This window comes from Furipterus horrens, unplaced genomic scaffold, assembly GCF_987537825.1.
Source record: "Furipterus horrens unplaced genomic scaffold, mFurHor1.1.pri manual_scaffold_6, whole genome shotgun sequence".
NCBI lineage: Eukaryota > Metazoa > Chordata > Mammalia > Chiroptera > Furipteridae > Furipterus > Furipterus horrens.
The window spans coordinates 124669179-124695230 of record NW_028327176.1 but is presented as its reverse complement, the minus strand read 5'-3'; the positions used below and the strand labels follow the sequence as shown (position 1 = coordinate 124695230).

At 38.3% G+C, this 26052-nt stretch overlaps 1 protein-coding gene and 1 long non-coding RNA gene across 3 annotated transcripts in view; one reads left to right on the top strand and one right to left on the bottom strand.

Annotated features, from left to right (window-relative positions):
- LOC150007359 (uncharacterized) overlaps positions 1–18981 on the bottom strand; it is a 56510-nt gene extending 37529 nt beyond the window's left edge. For both annotated transcript variants that reach the window (XR_016512021.1, XR_016512022.1), the window contains exon 1: positions 18360–18981. This is a non-coding gene — a long non-coding RNA (uncharacterized LOC150007359). The remainder of the gene's footprint in view (positions 1–18359) is intronic.
- PHIP (PHIP subunit of CUL4-Ring ligase complex) overlaps positions 18395–26052 on the top strand; it is a 135957-nt gene continuing 128299 nt past the window's right edge. The window contains exons 1-4 of the mRNA XM_090282685.1: positions 18395–18783; positions 18899–18957; positions 19086–19115; positions 19308–19367. Of these exons, the coding sequence (XP_090138811.1) occupies positions 18744–18783; positions 18899–18957; positions 19086–19115; positions 19308–19367 (189 nt within the window). The 5' untranslated portion in view covers positions 18395–18743. The remainder of the gene's footprint in view (positions 18784–18898; positions 18958–19085; positions 19116–19307; positions 19368–26052) is intronic.

The window sequence follows — 26052 nt, the reverse complement described above, 5'->3', positions numbered from 1 at the left end:
ATGCTTAGCCTCATTAGTAATCAGATAACACAGATTAAGACAATATACAATTCCACACGTATCAGATTAACAAAAATCAAAAAGTATCAAGTGCTGCTGAAGATGTAGAGAACAGGGAAACCCTCATATCTTGCTAATTCAAGTGTAAACTGGTACAACCATTCGTAAGAACAATCCAGCATTACTTAACTGAAATTAAATATGCATATACCTAAAGCCCTAGCCATTCTTCTCTAGGACATATATCGTCGGCAGCCGTCTGTCTCGAGAGACGATGGTGTAGCTTCTTAAGAGTCTATCTGCACCGCCAAGAATGGTTGTGCAGTCCGACTCGGGAGTGACACGGTATCTGTCTCCTCCCGTGTTGAATCGACCTCTTACGATGACGCTGGAGTGTCCTCTCCAGCAAAGCTGAAGCTACAGAGCCCGGGCAGGGTGATATGGAGGGTCTGCTCTTGCCCATGCAACAGACCCCCCCTCTCTTCGCAGCTGAAGGGTCCAAGGGAAAGACGGAGTCGATACAGCTTGGTTTCAGGTGCGCCGCAGGAGTTGCCGGTGTTGACTACAACGTCAAACCGCCTTAGGGACTCCGGCTCCGGATTTTCTGTCGGGGTTTACTCCCTTAGCCTTTCCCCTGAAGAGGTATGCCGCAAGGCAGCGGAGGTTTTTTGGAGTCAGAGTTTTCCTTCTCTAGGACATATATACTGTCATAAAAACTACAGGGCAGGTTCACAGAAAGACCTGTACAAATTTGTAGAAGTAGGAACAGTGGGAAACAACGTAAGTACCTATGACTAGAGGAAAAGATAAACTATGGCATTTGAATATGATAGAATAACATGCATCAGAAAGAAGCATGTTATATAAAGTAACATGAATAGGTATTAAGACCCTAATATTTTATGAAAGAGGCAAAATGAGATTTATGTCACAATGTCAATTTTATAAAATTGAAAACTTATACAAAATAAAGTTTTTCAAGGAAATATATCCAAAATTTTGAAGATGGCTTGGAAAGATAAATATTCAATATAGTAAGGAATGAAGAGTATGGAACTGCAGGTAGGCAGATGAACAAACACTATTAGGGTACAATAAAACAAAACAAAAATGTAGCCTTTCTAGACCAATGATATTGGTGTCAATAAAAAGTATGATCAATAACTGACTTAATTCTGAGCACTTGAAATCCTTAAAAATCAAAACTTATTTTACATGATCAGAAACATTGTTAAGACTTAAGTTAGATTAGTTAAGCACTATTTAAATGTGGAATTCCTGGCTGGTTTGGCTCAGTGGATTGAGCGTCGGCCTGCGAGCTAAGTGTCGCTGGTTCGATCTTCCAGTCAGGGCACATCAGAGAAGGAAAACTCTGACTCCAAAAAACCTCCGCTGCCTTGCGGCATACCTCTTCAGGAGAAAGGCTAAGGGAGTAAACCCCGACAGAAAATCCGGAGCCGGAGTCCCTAAGGCGGTTTGACGTTGTAGTCAACACCGGCAACTCCTGCGGCGCACCTGAAGCCAAGCTGTATTGACTCCGTCTTTCCCTTGGACCCTTCAGCTGCGAAGAGAGGGGGGGTCTGCTGCATGGGCAACAGCAGACCCTCCATATCACCCTGCCCAGGCTCTGCAGCTTCAGCTTCACTGGAGAGGACACTCCAGCGCCATCGCAAGATGTCGATTCAACACGGGAGGAGACAGATACCCTGTCACTCCCGAGTCGGACTGCACAGCCATTCTCGGCGGTGCAGATAGACTTTTAAGAAGCTACACCATCGTCTCTCGAGATGGACGGGCATGGGCAACAGCAGACCCTCCATATCACCCTGCCCGGGCTCTGTAGCTTCAGCTTCACTGGAGAGGACACTCCAGCGTCATCGCAAGATGTCGATTTAACATGGGAGGAGACAGATACCGTGTCACTCCCGAGTCGGACTGCACAGCCATTCTCGGTGGTGCAGATAGACTCTTAAGAAGCTACACCATCGTCTCTCGAGACGGACGGCTGCCGCCGCCGCCGACCCTTATATGTACCTAGACTATGCATGAAAAGGGGTTTGTTCATATTAATAGCACAAGAGTCATGAGACTGTCTAAGAGTAAGAACTATAGAACCAGCCTTTTTTGGTTTAGTTCCTGACTTCACTAATAACTAGCTTCATGACTCAGGACAAGTTACTTCACTATTCTATGCCTCAGTTTCCTTAATAGCAGAGAAAAAATAACAGTATTTTCCACACAAGGGGCTTGTGAGCGCTAAGTGAGATAGTATCTGTTAAGCACTTAAGACAGTGTCTGGCATATACTAATATGTTAGCTTTAATTATAACAGTATTATTATTTTATCCATACCTCATAGTAGCTCTGAGTTAGGTAAAATCACTATGTCTTTATTATTTGTGGGAAAATGATGATAAGCAAGGTGAAATAATTTGCCCAAGGACACTCAGTAAAAAATATAATTAGGATTTATTAACTACTCAAGTTTTTTATTTCTTTCCAAGGCAATTTCTTATGGGAATTGTTCGGTCTGATATAAGAATTTGTCAAAAAGGTTTTTGAAAGTTTAAATATCAATTTTCTTTCCAAATCTTCTTAGTCAAGCTTATTTATCCCCTCAAACAAGTCTGGTCAAACCAAAACACATCATTTCTTGTTCAGAAATGATGTTGACTTCATTATGTTAAATTATTCTCTTTTGGCTATTCAGCCCCAACTATCCTACATTTTCACCAATAACCTCAGAAAGATTGCAAGAATGCCTAAAATTTTAAAAAGAGGGTGAAAATTTGGACAAATCATTTAACTTCTTTGAAAGAGGATTTGGACTAGACAAGCTCTGGGGCCTTCCCAGCTCTTCATAATTACAGATGTATTGTTGATTCACTTTTTCCATTTGCTATAGGGGCCCTGCTGATGCACCATTCCATTTATTTGATCTCCTGCTTACATATATGTTTGTTTTCTGTCTGATTCTTTTAGAGCATTAGAAATAAGACAGAGGTGAAAGACAAGTGAAGAAAAATGTACTTAAAAAGAGATTAAAGTTAAGTGGTAAAAATGGGGGGGGGCGCAGATTTCATGTCATTCACTTTAGGTTAGGCTTCTTTTTTTGTCATTATTTTGGTATTCTGTGACCTTCTTTTAGTGACCATAGCATCCCTTCATTTTATATTCAAATAATACTGTAATGAAGGCTCTGAAAAGACAGAGCTGATATTCAAATATTGCATGATTATTCTACTGTTTCTATAAATACAACATATATTTTGTTTCTGTCCTTTCAATAACATAATATCAATAGTTCCATATGCCTCAAATAGCCCTGTGAAATTATGGCAAACTGGGGTCATTGATAGGAACCATGCTAATATAATTCCAGAAATGACCACAGTTTCTTTATCTAATAAAACATATTCCTAGGAGGAAAAAATGAATTTATTAAATGCTTGTTGTATATTCTGAATTGTTGCATGTGTCAGGAATACAGAAATCTAAAATGGAGAGACTGTCCTAAAGGAAAAATATTAGTGAATGAGAACAGTATCAAACTATAACATACCTGAAAGCTGTGCTACAGTTGAGATATATACAAAAGGGGTTCTGGAAACACAGAGAATGAACATCTAGCTGTTTGCTGAGAGGAGAGGCAAACAGGTTTTCTTAAAGTGATGATAAGGTCATGTCTTGAAAACAGCATGAGAATTGGTCTGATTTTGAGAATCGGGTCCAAAAAGAGGGACCATGATGTCCAAAAACTGAAAGAAAGTCATATTGGGATAACTATTTCCATATATGAGTTTAAGAGTGTCTCTTGTCCAGTGGGTAAAGTTAAGAGCGGAGAATCTGAGAGGGGCAGATATAAGGGATCTCATATGCCATACTAAGGATTGTTCATGAAGCACCATTGATGGAGTTGAAGCAGTTGAATGATATGATCTGTGATATGATCTGATTTGGAAGTAGTTCACATTTCCAACCATAAGAGAACTTAGAAAGGATCCCAATGACCCTATTCCCTTGCACAATACCGTGTTTAGAATAAGGCAGATGCTCGAAAAATGTTTAACATATGAGGAAGTAAACAGATGAATCAATCAATGAAAGAAATAAGCCAGTTAGAATTTGCTTCTGGACTACATACAAAAATATTTCAGGGGTAATTATAAGATTTACTTTAAAACATTTAAGCAAGAAAGGGGGGTGGCTGGAAGGATAGATAAAATATGACTGACCAAATGTGGGTAATTGTGAATGCTGTGAATCTGATACCTGGGGGGGGGGGGGGGGGGGCGTGTCATATTTCTGTTTTCTTTACTTTTTCCCTAATAAAGAGGCTTTAAAAATTGCTCCTGAGTTAAGCTGACCTGATTTCTAGATTCCAAGACTAATATGTTGAAGCATAAATATCAAGTTTAAAAAGAGCCAGACTTTTAAAGAATGATAACTTGTTAGTAACTTAAAAAAAAAAAAAAAAACTGAAGTAAAAGAAAAATCTTGGAGAGTATGAGAAATTTTTGGAGTCAATGAAACCCTTGATTTCTAGGTATGAAATCTTGCAATCTAATTTTGGCTAGAGAACTTCTTGATTTAAACCTCTTCATAGTTTATATTATAGAACTAAAATTAATCTATTAAAAGTAGTTGTTAAATTTTTAAAATATGCTTTATTGATTAAACTGTTACACTTGTCCCAATTTCTTTTCCCTTTGTTCCCCTCCACCCAGTGACCGCCCTCCCTCCTGTAGGCCCCCTCCCCTTAGCCCATGCCCATTGGTTGTGCAGATAGTTCTTCTCAACATCTTCCTATTTACTCCACTCCCTCCTACTATGCTTCTTAATTCCTGTACCATCTCCCTCCCTTCCCCCTTCCCACTGACATCCCCCCAATATGTTCCCCATACCTATAATTCCTTTCTCACTCTCGTTGCCTTAGTTTTCCTTTGTTTCTATTCCCTAACTTCTGTTGTTGGTTGTTGTGATACAGTTTTCATTTTAATGTTCATAGTTTTGATCCTCCTTTTCCTAAACAAGTCCCTTTAACATCTCATATAACAGTGATTTGGATCTAATGAACTCCTTCAGTTTTACTTTGTCCTGGAAGCACTTTCTCTACCCTTCTATTCTGAATGACAGCTTCGCTGGATAGAGTAATCATGTAAGTTTTTGCTTTTCATTACTTTGAATATTTCTTGCCAGTCCTTTCTTGCCTGCAGAGTTTCTTTTGAGAAATCAGCTGATAGTCTAATTGGGACCCCTGTACATGTAATTCTTTTCTCTCTTGCTGCTTTTAAGATTCTCTTTTTATCCTTAATTTTTGACATTTTGATTATAATGTGTCTTGGTGTGGTTCTCCCTGGGTCCAGTTGTTTTGGAACTCTCTGTGCTTCCTGGACCTGTAAGTCTATTTCCTTCCCCAAGTTAGGGAAGTTCTGTTTCATTATTTTTTCGCATAATTTTTCCATTTCTAGTTCTCCTTCTTCACCTTCTGGCAACCCTACAATTCAGATGTTGGCTCACTTCTAGCTGTCCAATAGGTTTCTGAGCCTCTCCTCATTTTCCTCACTTTTTATTTCCTCTTTCAGCACAGGTTGACTGTCTGTTCCTTCCCTATGTTCTGATTTGTTGATTTGATACCTGGGTTTTCTTTCCCTCACCACTAGTTTTCTATGTGTTTTCATTCATTTTAGCAGGACTAGCCTTCATTCCTTCCCTGTCTTGTTTAAGGTCTGCTGTTAGGTCTGTAAGCATTCGTATAACCAAAGCTTTGAACTGTGCCTCAGAAAGATTTCCTATCTGCTGCTTCATTAGATTAGATATTTTCTGGCTGGTCAGCTGCATCTCCGGGATCTCTATCATGATCTGTGCCATCTTGACAGCTTTGTGTTTACCTTTACTTCCTGGGTGGGGCTGTCACACCTCCTACGCTATAGGGGTGGAGCCCCATGCACTTGTCATTACCAGGTGACCCTTCTTACCACGCTGTGGTGTTCTGTGCTGGGGCGTGGGTCCAAGATGGATTCTTGCCATTTACTCTCCACTGAGAGACTGGGAGCCTCCCCCTCTGGTCCTCACAGTCCGAGGCAATGGGGGTCTGCCTTCCCCAGCATTGGAATTGTGAGCTGATGGGTCTGCTCTGCAGCTGAGGGTGCTCTTCAGGTGTTTCTTGCTTCCCTTCAATACAAGTGTCTGTGCTTACCACCGTCCTGCTGCCGTCGCTGCTGCTGTCGCCACCAGCACAGCTTGAACTCTCCGCCCTGGTTTCACCCCTCCTACCCATCTGGATGAGCATCACTTCTTTATACTTCATATGTTGGACTTCTATGTAGCTTTATTTTCTGGAATTTCTGGTTATTTTTGGTTTTGCAGTAGTTGTATTCCTTCTTAGTTGTGGAGGGAGATGGAGTGTGTCAGTGTAGGCCTCCATCTCGGCCAGAAGTCATTAAATTTTTAAAATATGAAAATCATATGCTCATATCAAAAAGTACTTCGAGGGGAAACAAGATGGCTGAAGAGTAATTGGAAGCTACACTAACCTCCTCCCAGAACTCGTCTGGATTTACAACTTAATTTTGGAGAAATCATCTGGAATAGCCAACCAAACATTAGCTGGAGAGAAGTCTTATAACCACAGAGAGACAGAAAAGGCCTCTACATCACAATGTGACCTGTAGAGGAGTCGGAGACGTGGAGGAGCTGGCTGGGCTCACACAGGTGGCAGCTGAAGGGACTGAGAAACAGCTCAGCAGCCAGGGGTTCCCCCTGAGAAGGGCAGGGTCTAAACCCCCAGCTGAGCTCCCCAGCCTACAGCAACAGAGCGGAAAGTAAAATAGTATCCAGCTGTGAAAAGCAAAAAGGCACAGGGTTTCTTGCTAGCCAGAGAGAAACAGCTGGAGAAAAAGAGCTCTTAAGCGGATCACATATGAACATATTTTGGCCCCCACTTACCCTGGGCTCAAGCAGAGGGAAGGCAGAGAGGACTAGAGATGCATGGGGAGAGTTTGGTGTGGTGGCTTCGAGGGGAGAACTGCGGGAGCAGCCGACCAGGTCCCAGTGCTGACTCATCCCCTGTACTGCAGGCAGACCATTCTCCCCCTTCCAAGTGGCGTCAGCCTGAGGGGAAGCAAAGGCCCTGCCTACAGGAATTAAGCTGCCACACCCACAGTCCTTAAGCCTAACGGCTAATCACAGATTGAAGAGATTGACAACTAAAGAAGTCAGACAAAGGCAGTAGATCCCTGGAAGTCTCCAACAGGCTGCCTAGGCGCAGACTGGTACAGGATCTGATGCCACCAGGGGCAGATCCAGGAAGTGCAGATCATTCTAAGAAGCACCAACAAACAATAGGAGTCACAAAAATGGGGAGACAGAGAAGCAATCCCCCATCAAAAGGAAAGGTAGAATCCCCAGAAAGAGTGCTAAATGAAATAGAGGGGAGCAAACTATCAGATATGGAATTCAAAACATGAATTATGGAGAAGCTCAATGAGCTCAGCGGAAACTACAAGGAACTCCAGAAAAACTATAAGGAACTTACTGAGAATTACACCGGCATGAAAAAGGACATAGAAGCTATTAATAAGAGCCAGGAGGAAATGAAGAATACGATCTCTGAATTGAAGAACACAATAGAAGGAATTAAAAGAAGGCTAGAGGAAGCAGAAGATCGGATCAGCAAGCTGGAAGACAATGTTGATGAAAACTCCCAGACAGTGCAACAAAATGAAAAAAGACTGAACAAGACGGAAGAGGTTCAAAGACAGCTGCAGGAAAACATGAAACATAATAATGTCCATATCATAGGAATTCCAGAAGGAGAAGAAGAGCAAGGGATAGAAAACCTCTTTGAAAAACTAATGACAGAAAACTTCCCTAACATGAGGAGAGAAAGTGTCATGCAAGTCCAGGAAGCACAGAGGGTCCCAATGAAGATGAACCCCACCACGCCCACTTCAAGACACATCCTAATTAAAATGGCAACATTCAAAGACAAAGAGAGAATCCTAAAAGCAGCAAGAGAGAAACAACTAATAACATACAAGGGAGCTCCAATAAGGCTGTCATCAGATTTCTCAGTAGAAACACTACAAGCCAGAAGGGGATGGCAAAAAATATTCCAAACAATGAAAAACAAAGGCCTACAGCCAAGAATACTCTACCCAGCAAGACTCTCATTCAAAATGGAAGGTGAAATAAGGAGTTTTAAGACAAAAGAAGGCTAAAAGAATACATCTCCACCAAACCAGCATTGCAAGAGATGCTAAAGGGTCTGCTTTAAGAAGATGAAAGAAACAGACAGAGACAGAGAGGAACACCAGTACAAAGGGGAAAAATGACAATGAATAAGTACTGAAAGAAAGAAGGAACTTCTACCATTTGCAACAACATGGATGGAACTAGAGAGAATTATGCTTAGTGAAATAAGCAAGGCAATGAAAGAAAAATACCTTATGCTATCACCTATTACAGGAAACTAATGAACAACACAAACAAATGAGCAACATTGAACCAGAGGTATGTAAACAAGGAATAAACTCACAGTAACAAAGGGGGAGATGGAAGGGAGAGAAGGGGGTAAGAAGGGGAAGGGTCTAGTCAAAGAACATGTATAATGACCCATGGACATGGACAACTGGGTGGGACTGAATGTGGGAGAAGGGGGCGGCAGGATGCAGGAAAGCAAGAGGGGGGAAAAAGTGGAACAACTGTAATGGAAAAACAAACAAAAACATTTTAGTGGGGGAAAAAAATGAAAATATAAAGAATGGAAATGAAAGTTCAGTGAATATTAGAAGGACAAGGATTTTCCTTCACACTGTATATTTTTCTCCCTATCTGATCCCTCCAGAGTTTGGAATTTTAAAGAAGTAATGACATAAGTTTCTTTGCATAAAACTAATAAGACCAGTTGTTAATAGAGATTTTTTTGACTAAGACTTTGACTGGAATGTCATGCCTAAAGGAGACATGCTTGGGCTCTGGTTGTTACCAAAAAGCACTGAGGAACTGGGATTGACTTTCAAAGGTAATAAAAGCCTATGAGATAAAAGGCCTGGTACCTTGGTTGGATGCGTGGTCCATGGCAATCTTTCCAGGGAAGGAATGAAGGTTGTTTTCCTGAAAGATGGCTAGAAGGGATCTTAAGACACAATGGAAAACCAGAAGGACTTGGAAAAGACAGGTGTTTACAGGCAACGCTGGATGCCAGGTATGTGGTTCTGCTTCTGTGCCCTGAAGGGCAGACTGAAGGTCACCCTAAATGTTCCTTGCGTAAGTTCCAGCAAAGCAGAACTAAAGATCATATGTGATCATTTGCTGCTCTTGTTGTGTTTATGCAAATGAACAGGATAAATTAAAAATGGACTTAATGCAGTCCCTTTAATGACAAGGAGGGTAATCTTAGGGAGAAAAATCATTATTCAAGGAAAATCACAATGATCAGTGGTAGACTATAAAGTAGTGCAGCTAACTGTATTTAAAGTTTCTTTTCATTTAAAATTTGTTTTCATTTGAAAGTTAAACTATGTCTGTGGTATTATCAAAGATGTTTAATTTAGAGGCAAGAAGAATGTCAAATGCCTTGCAACTGGATGTCTTTCTGATAAGACAGTCCTACAGATTTAGAAACTTGTATGTGGGTTATGTTACATAAATTAACATGTGTTTTCTGTTTTCAAAGGGTATAAGCCTATGATCTCATTACCTGAATGATTGTCTGTACATATAGGCCTCACTTAATCCTGTCTGCATCGCTGCCTCCTGGGACTCAGTGATTTGGCTGAACTAAGTGGCTGGGTTGGTGAAGAATGGGGTGGTCTGTGGGCTTCACTTTAAAACTGGCTTCTCTTTTCTGGCTAATGGCCTGGACAGAAAGAGTCCAGAGGTCTGAGAGGAGGGAAACTTAAAATATTTCCCTCAGCCCAAACTAAGTATAATGGGCAAAAGGGTTTTGGACAGGTGAGATGTACCTGGCACACTTTCCTCCAAAGAAGCCCTTCTTTTCCCTAATGTGGGACATTGAAAAATTAATACCTGCATTTTGTCATCTAGTGGTTATAGATTCGTCGTCGTCGTCGTCGTCGGCAGCCGTCCGTCTCGAGAGACGATGGTGTAGCTTCTTAAGTGTCCATCTGCATCGCCGAGAATGGCTGTGCAGTCCGACTCGGGAGTGACATGGTATCTGTCTCCTCCCGTGTTGAATCGACATCTTGCGATGACGCTGAAGCTACAGAGCCTGGGCAGGGTAATATGGAGGGTCTGCTGTTGCCCATGCAGCAGACCCCCCCTCTCTTCGCAGCTGAAGGGTCCAAGGGAAAGACGGAGTCGATACAGCTTGGGTTCAGGTGCGCCGCAGGAGTTGCCGGTGTTGACTACAACGTCAAACCGCCTTAGGGACTCCGGCTCCGGATTTTCTGTCGGGGTTTACTCCCTTAGCCTTTCCCCTGAAGAGGTATGCCGCAAGGCAGCGGAGGTTTTTTGGAGTCAGAGTTTTCCTTCTCTGATGTACCCTGACTGGAAGATCGAACCAGCGACACTTAGCTCGCAGGCCGACGCTCAATCCACTGAGCCAAACCAGCCAGGGCAGTTATAGATTAAATGATGTCTTTTAACCCTGTTGCCAAATCTGTTGCCTCCAACAAGGATGCCAGCCTGTTAAACAAAACATACCATTGTCCAGGGATAGCCATCTGACCTGGAGTCTGCACGATCCTCCCCCATGTGGGAAGGCCACCGTCCCCTCCACACCCTCACTCTTATTAGGGATTTCTGGACCCAAGGGTAGGTAGGACGACAACCATGTCCAGCTTGAAGCAGCTAGAAGGGCTCAAGACCTTTGCCCATTGTCCTTCATAAGATTATAAAGGGTCTTAAGTCTGAGAGGGAGGGATTGTTATTTTTTATTGTTAAAACAATTATTTATTTATTTAAAAAAGAAGAAGAAAAATATATGAAAGGGTGAGGCAGGAGAGCTTATATGTATGACTTATGGGCATGGACTTGTGGGGTGGGATTGTTGGGGGAGGGGGGTGCTGGGCAGAGGGGCGCCAAGGAAAAAATATTGGAACTATTGTAACAATATAATCAATAAAATATACTTAAAAAAAAGTAATTCGAAAAAAATGTTTTCACATTAACCTATATCATACACAATCGGTTATCTCACAAAATTTTTTGTTATTTTGTAGTTACTAAAAATAACTTGGTGGAATTTATTCCTGCTTGTATTTGTAAAATACATAATTTGTACTAAAAACTCTCTCCGCCCAATACATACATACATACATAGAAATATATACATACGTACATATATATTTGAGGAATATAAATTCTTTATAGTTAAATTTAAAGGGTACATATAGCCACTGATTCATATCTCTTGCAATCAATTCAATAAACTGAGTTATTGCTCCTAAACAAAGTTAGGTTTTAATAATTGATAATTTCTGGAGACTGGCCAGACTATCCCTGAAACATTTGCTTTCCAGGTGTAGATGGAATCAGTTGCTCCATATTAGCTCTCATATTTACCATGACCCTCTGGTGAGCTGGGTATCTCCAAGTGTTAGACATAATGTTGTACACATGAGTGTCAAACTAAAAAGCAGTGTTTAAGTGATGGTTCTTCAGCTGATGCACAGAGAGAAAATAAGAATGCTGCAGTGAGGGTAAGATAGGAGAAGAAATGGCATATGGAGACAAGGGACAGATATTACAGATTGACTTTGTGTCCTTATGTTAACTCATATGATTTTGCCCAGTAAAAAGAAACACAGTTTCATAGAAGTAGTACAAGTCACCAGAACTTGTGACAGAACGTCTTTATTTTTGTTTAACATAAAAAAAGTTTATTAAAATGGTAATATTGAAAATGAAAAAGAAAAAGAGGAGAGGACAAGAGAAACTGGCTGATTGAAAGAGGAAAAGACTTTTGTAATTATTATCCTAATAGAAGAATGCTATGTTAATAGGCATTAGGAAAAAATGTTAGTATTGTACCATTGATATTTACCATTGTGTGTTCATCAAGGACTCATTTTTAAAAGATTTTTAGGTTTGATGGGATCTGGCTTTCAGAAATGAAGCCAGTTTCCCATCCTAAACACCTCAAAGAGGTTAAGGTAAGCAAAACTATTGGCCACAGAGTGGTTTGAGTCAATGTAGTTCCTCTTCAGCCAGTATTACTTGGAAAGTTTATAAACTAGAGTTTGAAAGATGCATTAATTACCCCAAAAATAATTTATAAAAAACCAGTAATTCCTCTAACTCAGCAAACTTTAATATTTAAATAGGTTATATTTACCTTGACTTTGGCAAAAAGAAATAAGAAAAATTTAATAACACAAAAATGTATGTCTATATGCTTCACAAACAGAAAATTCTTGCTGTTTGACACTTCATTTCTTTCCTTATGGAAAAGTAGAAGAAAGAAGGAACTGTTTTTTCCTCTTTTTCACACAAGTTGTATAAATTCTCTCTATAGTCTTTTGTCTAATAACCAGGAGAGCCGAAACTAAGAGATGTTGAAGATGTTAATGTGTGACCGTCTCAACTATAAGAAGCAAAGAATAGATTCCTTTATATTTTTAGAGCTCTTAAGATTTGTTTACATTAATTACATATCTTAATTCCCACATTTGGTTTAGCATTGGAAACCAGTTTCAGTGATGGAAGAGAAGGAAATTTGTAGAGACACTAAATAAAAAAAACCAGAAAATTTGGAATATCAGGGAAAGATAGAAATCTTATACACGTATTTACCCAAAACATTGAATGACAAGTATAAAATGTAACATGTGCAAACCAGAGGTGAAGATGGCAAGACAAAAAGGCAATATGTTTCTTCCTTCCTATACGATACAGCTTACTCAATATTTTTAACAAAATAATGCTCAGTGACATTACTTCTGATAACTCTTGAGAGGAAATAACACATATGTTAGCAGTAGATCCCATTTAAAGGCTATATTAGTTCTTATATAAGTTATTGTCAGTTGGGAAGTTCTGATGAACATGAAAAATTCCACTTATAACCATTTTATTCACATCTATATTTTATGAACTCAAATGTAAGTATAAAAATTATGAGTGTATTAAGATTTGTAGGAGTAACCTAAAAACCAAATTATAAGCTTTTCTTAAATTTTGAACATACACATCTAGGTTAAAAAAGCTACTTGCTATCAACATTATTTTAAGTTTTGTAACTATATAATAGAACTTATTCCTTGTTTGGACTACTTAGCTAATCACTATTCCAACAAATACACATGACCATATTCATCAAAGGGAATAAAGTAACAGAGACATAAGTCAAGAAGTTCTTTGCCAAGTATGTAAATAAGAAAAATATAAACAATTTGTAATTCAGAAAATGGAAACACCACTTTTTATTACAAAATCAGTTTAGATCTAATTGGCTTTATTCTCAATGTTGAGTTGAACTTAGTTTCATATATATCTTATTCTCATATTTGAGTCTCAAGTCAGACTTGCAGGCACTATGGTGGTCAGATCTTATTCTTTTAAACAACCTTTCTCCTTCCCCACCAACAGTGTCTACTTTGGTGGTGTCCTTGATCTGAGTATTTTTACTATGTAGGGATTCCTCACTAACTTGTCAGATAAGCCCCCATCCCCCCTTTCCTCTCCATGAATAAAATACTTTTTCTTCTTTGGGGTTCTTAAAATTTATGAATTTGGGCACATGTAAAGGCAAGTGACTACATAACTCCTGTCATCAAATTTCATCTTAAAATCACATTGATAATACCACGCTTTATTTAATACACCACCACCACTAGCAACTTTCAAAGACTCTGCATCCCTTCCTCCCCGGGTCTATCTTTTCTTCTTCCACTGTTCTCTGTTCAGTTCAGCCCACTCTTGATCCATTAGACATCTTCATATGATAGAGCATGCCTACAGACTATTGAACAGCTTTTCCTACTTCATCCACTGTGTTGCTCCAAATCTTCGGGGAATATGTTCTAAATGTTTTTTCTCCATTATGAGGTAATGTTAAAAATAAAACATAAATAAGTACATGAAGATGTTTTTCTTGTGCAAACTAAAATTTACATTAAAAAATCTAAGCTACAAGGAATATTAAATTTAGATTTTAAAAGTTGAGTAGAGAATTACTAATGACGTTTAAATATTGGGTTAGCCAAAAAGTTCATTTGTGTTTTTTTTCATAAGATGGCTCTACCAGCACCAGGTTGATTTTAACTCCATTCAAAACAATTTTGTTAGATTGTATTGTGAGAGCTGTAATATCAGTGTACATTGAAAAAAAAAAAAACTTAACAAAATTGGTTAATTTTTTGTGTAGCCATTTTAATATTGAAGAAGAGAAAATATGCAACATTTTCAGCATATTATGCTTTATTATTTCAAGAAAGGTAAAAACACAACTGAAATGCCCCCCCCCCCAAAAAAGATTTGTGTAGCATATGGAGAAGGTGCTGTGACTGATTGAATGTGTTTTGCGAGTGGTTTGCGAAGTTTTGTGCTGAAGATTTCTCGCCGGACGATGCTCCAGGGTGGGGTGGACCAGTTGAGTTGACAAATGATCAAATCGAGACATTAATTGAGAACAATCAATGTTATACCATGTTGGAGATGGTTGACATACTCAAAATATTCAAATCAATAAAATTACTTGTGAAAATGAGAAAAATGTATCTTTTATTTTATGGAAAAAACTGAACAGACTTTCTGGTTAACCCAATAATTAAACGATTATTTGATTGTTGATTACCAGCTAATTTTTATTAGATTAAAAGGAATTGTGGTCTAATTTCAGTGAAAAACTTTCTCAATGAGATATAAGGGAGAAAATACAAATAATTAAATAACGACTTGGCTTACTAAAGTTGGTTATCTCTATATTTTCTGTACCAGCCAAATATATAAATTTGAAGAAAGGGAGAAGAAGGTGTGTGTTGAAAGAAAGTCAAAGAGACATGGACAGAAACATACAATATTGGGGAGCAATCCAGAAGGGGGAGTTGGTGTATTATACAAGATTCTTTTGACAGTTGTATTTTGTTGCCAGGACAAATGAGTATTAAAAAAGAAGGTATTTATCGGAAAAAAAAAAAACAAAACGGTAATTTTTGAAGAAGAGTGTTTGCTACTTTTCTATTTCTATACTTTATAGCTATAAAAAAGCATAATATCAAAATAAAAACAAGATAATATATAATCCTAAAAATTTTTGCAGAGATTTTTTTGAGCTGTGTATTATTTCATACGAGTGGAGACAAACCAAATTCATAAATGTGATGGAATCCTTTAACTTATAAATACTATCCCACCTTGTTCTAGAAAGAACTCGAATGGCAGCATTTGATTATTTCACCAGAATAACAGCTTAACACAATCAAGACAAACTTTTTGTTAAAAGTTTATCTTGTTTTATGGGATGTATAGTGAAAACAACTAATGAATTTCACAGAAATTTTTCTTGAAATTTCACATTTCAAGCAAAGTTTGTAATTCTCCTAAAGAGACTATTATATTAAAAACTTTAATCACTGGCTTTCCAAACTTTTACTATTTTTGTAAGCCCTCATATAAAACGAATGAAACATTTTTAAAATTGACATTTTATTTTTGAAGTAGATGAAAAAGTTAAACAAATAGAAAGGGCTATAGATGGAATATGAATTATATGCAAGAGAAGGCTTAGAAAAGAATTGCAAGTGCTATTGTCTCAGGAACAAAAACATAGGACTTCAAGGTAAGATTTTCTATTTGATATGTACAGACTTTTTGTGTACTCGTATACAATAAGTGACTTAATAAACCCTATAGTTAACAGAGGATGCCAGAATCCAGAAAGGTGTTTTATGTTTAAAGAAATTAAAATGTTATAGGGAGTATTTATTATATTTAAAAGACTTAATAAAATTCATTTTAACATACCCTGTTAAAAACAAATACTTTATTTGGCTGAGGAGAAGTTTTACTTTTTAGCAGTTAATATATATGTTCTTATAACAGATTGATAGTTATAAATTAGTTCAAAGGCAGGATGACACCATTTTTTCAAATTATATCTTTGAAAAAGAAACTATAAACATTGTCAAAGGTTAGTCAAAATGATGGGAACATCATATTCAGAAAAATTAGAAGGGAAATTTTCCTTTAAAAATTTAGGAGTTAAGCATAGTAGCATATTTAGGAAAAGCTTTTGTAACTCCTAAATGAAAAACATACATGAGATAATCATAGTAGCTTTCTGTGTTTACATAATGGTCACAAGATATATATGGAAAACTTTACCCAGGGTAATTTTATATTCCATGTCATAATTTGATTTATTTTCTTTCACAAGGATAAAACATCTATTAGTAAGAATCAGACTAATATAAACATTTCAAAACCACAGATTCTAACTATAATCCTTAGTTCTTAAAATTTGTTTATTTGAAGAACCTCATAATATAAAATATTACAATTATTTGAAGAATATAATATTTTTTAAAAAGAAAAGATAAACTAGAAAGCATCAGTCACAGGAATAAATAGAATTATATAAAGGGATATTAAATGTCTATCTTTTCAAACCTAACCATCTAGAAGCAAGCTACTTACCTATAATAGTTAGAATGGAATTACTGTCTTTAAAAATGCAAATATTTTCAATATTTGAAGGACAGCCATTTCAATAAATAAGTTTCTCTGATAATTATGCTGCAATGGGACAAGTCATGGTAACTTCTCTTTTTTATTTGATTGTTTTAAAAGGCAATTTTTACGTCGTAGTATTCCAAGGAGGTTTAGGCTTCTTTTCTTCCTCATCACATGTATTCCTGGATGTTTTAGTATAGAGCATCACACCGATGCAGTCTTGCAGTGCAGCCCAAGGCAGTTGCAGCAAGGAATTTTAGGAGGTAGGAGGGTACAAGGCTTGAGGAAACAATCTAGGAAACCACAATACAGCTTGTCGGTCCTTTCCTCACAAATAACCTTTTTAGACCAGATCCATAAAATGCAGTTTATTATCTACAAATTTTAAGGAGAATCTTTTGTTAAATGTTAACAAAAGAACGACTATCCTAATTCCCTTTAAAATTCAATCCTTAAAAATTCAACTCTCAAGTCTTTTTGAAAAGTGCTTAAATCATCTGGGGATAAATATCACTTAGTGTCCTTGTTTTCTAACAAACGGCTTTGGCTTTTTCCATTGTTTCTATTAATTTCACTCATGTTCTTCTTTCTGCTCTTTTTTAAAAAAACAAACAAGGCCCTTATCCTCATCATAAAACGCAGACGTATGACTTAGCACATAAAACCAGTAATTACGTACTAATTTACGAAATATTAATTTTTCTCCTTTTTTGTCAGTTTTCAAGAAGTCTTCCCGTGATTAACTGTAAACAGGAATGGTTTACACCTCAAATTAGAAGCCATTAATTAGCATGACGAAGTCAACAAGATTCACAGATTATTTAAATTATTTAATCACTAATCATCCTGGCTAAAGTGTAGTATACTGTTTCAATATCCTTCGGCAGGTTATTGATCTGTCACTAAATTACCTCCAGATCAGTTAGCATAAATATTAGTGTTCCTTCCTTTCCTTCATGTTTACATTATTCCTTCTGGTAAACACTTAAAAAAGAAAAGCTTAAAGGTTCTTTAATCCCGAATCCCTAATTAGCCATCACTAGCCTTTTTGTAATCAGGAAAAACAGTATCTGAAGTACAGGAGTTCGCTTTGCCCAAACAAGAATAAAAACATTTGTAAAATCTACGCTTAAGGCAATAGCAGTAATAAAAGATATATGCATAGGTGGCTTCAGCAAATACTGGGCTAGCAAACGCGAGTGCTTAACAAAAAGCGTCCGAGCCTCTATTGCAATATAAAGCACTCCAATAAATTACACAACACTTTGCATAGGCTGCAGAAATAACGCAGGACAAGACTTACACATATGCCAATCCGCAGCATTTATACACATGCACATGGCAAGAGACAGAAACCAAACACTATCATTCAACTCGGGCAAGGTAGCGCGATCTCGAGTTTGCCCAGCGTGAGAGTGCTCTTTGCGTGTGATTGTGTGCGCGCGTGAGTGAGACCCATCCTCGGGGTATTTCCCCTCTTTGGGCAGTTTTGCTTCATTTGTTTCCTATTTCTGCTACATAGAAACTAACTTCCATCTCAGCTCCAGCAGCGCCACTGAATAGAGCCTGTGCTGCGGCACCGTGTGCGTCAGATCCCTCCGCGGAACAGTGCCCGCCCCCCTCCCTCCCGCGATCGGCCTCCACAGAGAAAGCGCCTCCCAGCCAACCCGCGGCTCCAGCTCCGACATCTTCTCTACTGGAAATAAATAAATAAATCGCACCTTCAGCCTTGGAGGTGGGGTTGGGGATCTCACCGCGCCGAGTGCTTGGGCGCTGGGGTCGCTGGTCCGGAGGCACTCCTTTTTTGTGCCAGGGGGCGGGGGCGCGGGCCGAGGACAGGGCCGAGCCTAGGACCCCGAAGGTGGAGGACTTTTTTCTGCGGCGGAGGGATCCGCGGCGGAGGCTTCGGCAGCCGTAGCCGCTGCCTGAGAGTTGTTGTTTCCTCCTCCTCCTCCTCCTCCGCCTCCGCCGCCGTTGCTTGAATGGTGGAGCCGAGGCTCGGCTCGTGAACACACAGTGACAGCTATAGGGCAGGCGGCGGCACCAACCCCGCTTCCCCTCGGCGGCGGGGTGTCCCGCCAGCGGCCCTTAAGTGACCCATAAACATGTCTTGTGAGAGGAAAGGCCTCTCGGAGCTGCGATCGGGTAAGTCGGGGGGCTGCTGGGGCCGCTGGCACAGGGCGATTCCGCTCGCGGTCCCCCGCCCCCCGCCGCCCGGCCGCTCAGCCTGTGTGTCTCCCCGTCCCTCTCTCCCGCGCAGAGCTCTACTTCCTCATCGCCCGGTTCCTGGAAGATGGACCCTGTCAGCAGGCGGCTCAGGTACGACGGCGTACGGCGCGGGCAAGGCCGGCATTCGCGGCTCGCGGGCGTGGGGGAGGGCGGCGGCGGCGGTGGCGGGGCCGCGGCCCGGGGCACGGGGCTCAGCTCTCCCCGCTTTGTTGTTGCAGGTGCTGATCCGCGAGGTGGCCGAGAAAGAGGTAAGGGCGGCGGCGGCCCGCCGCGTCCTGCTGCTGCGCGGCCGCCCTTGGGCCGCGGCGCTACCGCTGCCGTCGCCGCTGGGGCGTGGGGCGCCGGGCTCGGGGTCCCCGCCGGGGCGCGGGGCGGGCGGGGGAGGGGAGCGGGCGGGCTGGGGCCGGGGGCTCGGCTAACGGGGCGTCCTCTCCCCGCAGCTGCTGCCCCGGCGCACCGACTGGACCGGGAAGGAGCATCCTAGGACCTACCAGAATCTGGTGAGACATTCACGTCGCGGAGCAAAGAAACTTTTCCCCGAGTCGAATAAAAATTGAATTTCCCGCAATTTTTTACAGAGACAAAAACTTGGCCCCAGAACGTGAAAGCTCCAAAGGCCAGGGGACGGGTTGGGAGGCCAGCTCGGGGGCTGCGGGGGACAGTGGCCGGGGGTACCTGCACCCCGGGGCCGCAGGGGCTGCCGACAATTTATTTGTGATATTTTGTTAATGTGCTAGAAATAAAGATACGTCATGAGTGTTGTGCAGTGCAAGGCCGGAGGAGGAGGGGCCGACGCGCGCGTCCGTGCGGGCGCGGGGGCGCGCGAGGCGGCGGCGGCGGGAGCGGCGCGAGGAACGAGGGCGCGCTCGCTCGCTCGGCGTGCGCGGTCCGCTCGGCTTTCTCCTGCCCCACACAATAGCTGGTGGCTAACTGCTCCGAAGTGGCATTAGCATTGCACACGCAGGCTCTTCCGCCGCCGCGGAGCCCGGGCGAGCCGTTATATTTTTTCTCCTCTTTTGTTTTCCTTAAATTCAGAGCTAGCTTTTTTGTTGGAGGGGTTCAGATGTGTGATGATAGCTGGCCCGCAGAACATCCGGCGTTTACCAGAACACGCTCGCAGAAGTGTAAAGCCTGTAATAATCCTACAACCAGAAGTTTAACAGGCTTTTTGTAATATTGCTGATTCTCGTGGTAATTCCCCTTGCTTAATTAAAACCTGTAACTGGATGCCACTGAAGAGTTTTGATTTTTATCCTTGTATTTACTCAGGATGGAACTTGACTAGTAAAAGTTTTTCAGTTAGGTTATATTTTGTTAAATAGCTTAAAAATACCTATTACTTAATTTTTTGAGTTTCAAGGTGAATATTTAGTTATTGATAGAATTTGACTTTAAATATGGACCTATCACTTTGGGAGTTATGTTTCCATGTTCTAAACTGATTTAGGTTGTATGAATATGTGTATGTGTCGGGTAGTTAAAGGACTCACCCGCGGCAAATCAGACCTTTGAAATCTATGCAGTGAATTGATTTTCTGAGACATTTGCAACTGATGTGATATAGTTCATAATGATTGTTACTTAATGAGGGCTTCTGAAGCGATTAGGAAGTGTCAAAGCTAGCTTAGAATTGAATGTCTTGTGTGAGGTGAAGGCTCGACATGGTTTTGATGGCTTTCATTTCATTTGGATGTAGAACATTAAACGTGTCTGAATCTTTCTGATTTAATATAGGTTGTTGATAAGTGCTCACAACTGGAAATAAGCAAAGATATTTAGGCTTAGTAAGTTTAATGGAAACTTAACAGCTTTCAAGTAGTGATTTAGGGTGCTTTCATTCAATATTTCGCTAATATAAAATAGAGTTTGAAGCCAACTCAGATTCAGTAATTGCAATATTTAAATTTTTAGATCGTAAAAATTTCACAAAATCTGAAGTGGATTTCTATGTCTTCCTTGTTAATTGAAAGATATATTGTAAAGATTATAATTTTCCATTTTTGAGAGTTGGGCAGATTTTACAAAACTCAACTTTGCATCTTATAAAAACCCACAAACCCAAAGTCATTGAAGGTTGCTATTTTCTTGGAGACAGTTGGTAATACTATATTTATATTTTAAAAATGAAGTGGCTAATGGTATCTGGCCAAATAATGGGAATGTCAGATCCTTTGTAGAAACATCATTTTGTTTTCTTCGGTAACAACAAGGCTACCAATGTTGATTTTAATTTAATTTAATTTTTGAGAGGGTTTCTCATCTCTCAAGTGTAATAAAATGAATTTATTTTCCTGTTCCCTTTTTCAAGATTTAGGACACAATAAGCAGTGTCTTCATTGGTATGTTATTTATAAAAATCCATCTATTTTGCATGGATGTGGTTCTTATTTGGGATGTTTTCATCTTTATACCAGATCAGTCATGTTGGCATACTCGTGACACAGTTAAGAATTCTCATTAGACTTCAGAGATCTCTGGTTCATTTTCTCGTATTCATTCAGCATATTGCTCACTCTGTACCTACTAGATACAAAGCATCATTCAAGGTGCTTTCCTATCCATCAAATTGCACCTAGTTGTGTGTGGGTATTTGGATTTAGTTCTAAAAGCATTTTGGAACGAGTATCAGTATGCTTTCGTTTAATAGTAGGATCTTGAAATTTTATGTCTTAAATGAGCACTCGCAAAACCTTGTATACTGTTCCCCGTTGTCTTAATTATTCTAATGACTTAAACATGTTTAAATTTATTTCCTATCAGATTGCTTTTATTTAACATAGGTTTGAAGACTTTTTTGGTGAGTTAAACCAAACTAATAACTATTGTTGGCAGTTTTAGTAGATTTCCCCCTCCACCTGGAAATTTGTTGCTGTGTTACTGATGATTGAGTAATAGTTTATTTTATTTATTTATTTTTTGAGGAATAGTTTAAATGGAAGAATTCATATGTCAGATTGAAATTTCTAGAAAAATCTCAAATTACAGCTATTTGGGATTGGATGTAATATTCGTATTTATGAGCTTAAAATAGGCATAGATTAGCATCTGCAGTCAGCCTGCAGATAGAATCACAGTGATTGAGTTTTGACCAAGAGGACAGTGGAGTTTTGTGAGCAGTTTTTAAAAGTTCACAGATTTTTTAAAAAATTGATGTATTTATTTCAAGTGGGGTTGATAAAGGTATTATAAAACTGCATTATGATTATTACTACCTACCTTAAGATTTAAAACATTTTTGATAAGTTTTTTGTTTCTTTTGGCTCCATGATATATATGTCTAATCAATTTTATATTTTTTAAAATATGAGGTTGAATTTAAAATAGAAGGGTATTTTTTAAACTTTTATCAGAATTCTTATTTTTTAAGTGGAGCCAGGCTTAGGGGGGAAACTTTATAGAATAAGAGAAATAGTTTTTAGAAAATTGTTTATTTCTTAGTTTGCATAATTAAGTTACCACCCTAATTAGCGGTGATTGTGTATTTATAAGATCTTGAGGCAAAATTTTTAAGTAATTTTACCAGATTTGGGAATGTGATCATATTTCTTGCTTTACAAAGGCATCACCCCTGCCCTCACTGGGTTCGTACTTTGCTAATCTGTTAAAATTATGCAATCCTTATTTTTTGTAGTGGTATTTGCTTTTCTTAAAGTGATTCTGCTTTTTATTTAAGTGAAAGTATTAGGAGCCAGATGATGTGGGTTGTGATCTTATCCTTGCCAGCAGTTACCGTGCAGGTTATCTCAGGCAAGTCATGGAATTTCTGTGGGCCCCTGCTATCTCATTCATGAAATAAGTAAATTAAACTTTTTCTAATCTGAAAATCTGATTTTGAACTAGAAATAGCAATACATTGTCTCTTAAAGAGTTTTTAGAGTTTGATTATGAGAAACAGAAGAAGATATAGAGAGATATGCAGATTTAAAAATTTTACAAACACTTTTGATAGTGCCATTTGTAGGTTGTAGTATGATATTTCTTTGCAAGGATGAAGATATTTGAGACACTAACCACATTGTAGACTACCTCTTTGTGCTATAATTAGTATGTTTTTCACTGTGGGTTAAGTATTAGTTTTCATAAATTATTGGTGGTCTTAAAGTCAGATGAATAGGAACCATGAATAGAAGTTACTTTGGTGTGTATCTTAAGTGTACATTTATTTAGAGTGTGCTGATTAGTGGGAAAGTTAAGGTATAAAACCTAGGAGGCAAATTTTAGAGAAAATATATATAACACTTTGAATGTTTCTGAATCAGGGATTCCCATTTTATATTAAAGGTAATATAGTGCTTTTCAAAACTTAACCAGTATAATTTGAGGTATGGTGTGACATATAAAGTAAATGCATGTTATAGAGTTTCCATTTCCTTTTTTTTTCACAGAGTGTCAATAAAACCATAAGCCTAGTTTGGTAGCCTCTAAAACAGAGCTTTATTATGGACTGAAGTGGGTAAAATTTCATCCTTTCTTACACATGCAATTATTCTCTTATTATTTACATCATTATTTTTAAATGTGGGGCATTTACATATATTTTAAAATGAAATAAGTACCTGTTAAAATCTTTAATACCCTTGAATTGGCATTATGAAAAGACGGAATTGGATTATCTTCATTACTACACAGTGGATTTTTAGATGATTGTTATGGGGCAGGGTAGTAAGTACTGTAGGAATCTGTTTTCCAGTCTGTGAAATAGGCTAATAAATAGCTCCTACTTTGTAGGATTCTGTGAGTGATAAGCACTGGCACAAATCAAGTACTCAGTAAAGGTTTATGTTTGCTATTGCTAGAATTTAGTAGTTGTAAGATTGTTCCAAGTATTGCTTTAAAATGTACTAAAGTTTAAGAAAAACATTTTTATTTCAGAAACAAGTGTGCATTACTTCCTGAACATGACAGCTACAGTGTAAAAAAAAAAAGGCCACTTTAAAACTTCAGAAGATACTATTAGTATAATTACTTCTAGAGTCAAGGATAAAATAAGCCTAAGATACAAAGAAAAAAGTATAGTAAATACCAAAAATAAGTACTTTTTAAAATGTGTTGGGTAGATGTCCAGAAAACCTTTGGTGATCTGTATAATGATTCTAAATATGACTTTTTTTTGTGGAACAATTAACATGAAGTATTGGGTGGCTGAAATAATCCAGAATTGATTAGAAGATAAATGAAACTTTTTCCTTTTGATAATGATCAGGTGACTTAGGAATATATGAAGGCAGCTTGGCTGTTGCATCTAGCTCCTGTCCAAAGATTTGTGTAATTTAAAACCATCACAGTAGTTTATATTCTTTTGGAAATTGTCAGAGAGGTGGTTTTCCTTGTTTTGCCAATCTGGCTTAATGGTATATGTGTTTTAAAGAGTTTAATAAAGACTTTCTTGAATTCTTAAGTGAACATTAGGTTAGATAAATCCTATGAATGTCAATTTTTTAATCCACTCAGAATGTTATCAGATAACCACAAGATTTTTTTCTTTTATCTAGAAACTCTTCTCGCTTACTACAGCCATACTTTTTCTTCAAAGTTTGTGAATATCTATCATATCACTACAGAATTGTAGCAAATAAATTGTAATGTACCCAACTTATTCTGGACAAGTAATATGAAACAGATTAAATTTATTCTTGCTAGTAGTTTCCTCATTCTAAATGTTAGAATTCAAATGTCTGTGATACTACACAAAGTGGCAGTTATACTGAGCATACCCATTTAGAATCATTTTCTGTTTTAATTAACTTCAAGAAAGTCAGTCATTAAAATGAGTGAGTTAGAAAAAAATTATTAATAGTAAAGTTTTTAGGATTTTTAAGTTGCTTTCATAATTCCATCTAAAGTGATAAAGGCCATTATATAATAGGAACCATATTCAAAATTTTAGAAATAAATTTAAAATGTGTCAACATTATCAGTTTCTGTTTCTTAGTTTGTGAGATGCTGTGTTTGTGAAACGAGTAATGTTTGAACATTAATTATTTTAGGATTATTAAATATGTACTGAGCATATGGTATATAGAGTATTAATATTTTATGACAGACTGGGGGAAATGTTAGTATGTTTTTTCTCTGGAATTTGAGAATTCAGGGTACTGAAAATCAAAATTATGACATTGAACAGTGAAATATTTTGTGTGAGAACCTTTGGTCTCTACAGAGAAGGCAGTCTAAAGCAGGCCTACCTTTAGTTATTTGCCTTACACACACAAACACACATAGACAGCCTTATTTGAGCTTGGATCACATAAGGAAAAGGCTGGTTGGATGAAAAATTTTGGTACTGAGAAAAATTAGATAGCAACAAGGTCTGATATAGCTTCTATTTAAGTTAAAAGTAATTTAAATTGTAAGAGAAAAGAGATTTTGTAGTATAAGGCTTGAGTTATTCATAGTAGCATGAATTGTGGCAGCCTTCTGCCAAAGGAAGCACATAAAGAATCTGTATTCTGGACTCCAGATGGCCTGTTGTCATGGTGGCATAACCCATTTGGTCTCTGTCATGGATAGATAACAGGCACATAGTCTGTCTTCACAGAGGTCACCATATAAATGCAAGAAATATTTACCTTTGCTTGTGTCACTTGGTTTTAGTTTAGTTTTGGGGTATTGGAGAAATACACATTTTCTGAAGCAACTTCACTGCCATTGTATGTGTGGTAGTATTTTGAGTACATTGTTTGAAACTGAAACATTACTGAAAATGAAACTGGTCGTTCTCCTAAGATTATTTACTTTGCCATCTTAAGCATAAATAGTCTAAGAATTTTCCATCTTTAAATTAAAAGACAATAACTTCAACAGAATTATAGATTTGAATTTTAAATTATACTTTACTAAGTAAATGTTTTAAAGAGGATTTCTTGCACAAGTTTTGCTTAGCAACTATGAGTTGATTTAAAAACAAAACTTCAAAATGCATTATTTTAAAAAACTTTTAAATTAATTTTATAGAGTATGCTTTGTTTGTGGAAACCTTAATTTTGGATAGAGTTTTTTTATTTTTATTTTATTTAATTAATTTTTTTAGCAGAACATAGATTTTGATGAATAAAATTTGGAAGAGCAGCATTGCATTTTTTTTAATGACAAATTTGTATTGATGATTGATACTGACTGAATTATCTAAATGAATTCTTAGGTGTTTGACTAAATTGTGATTATAAAACACAGTCTTTCAAGTGT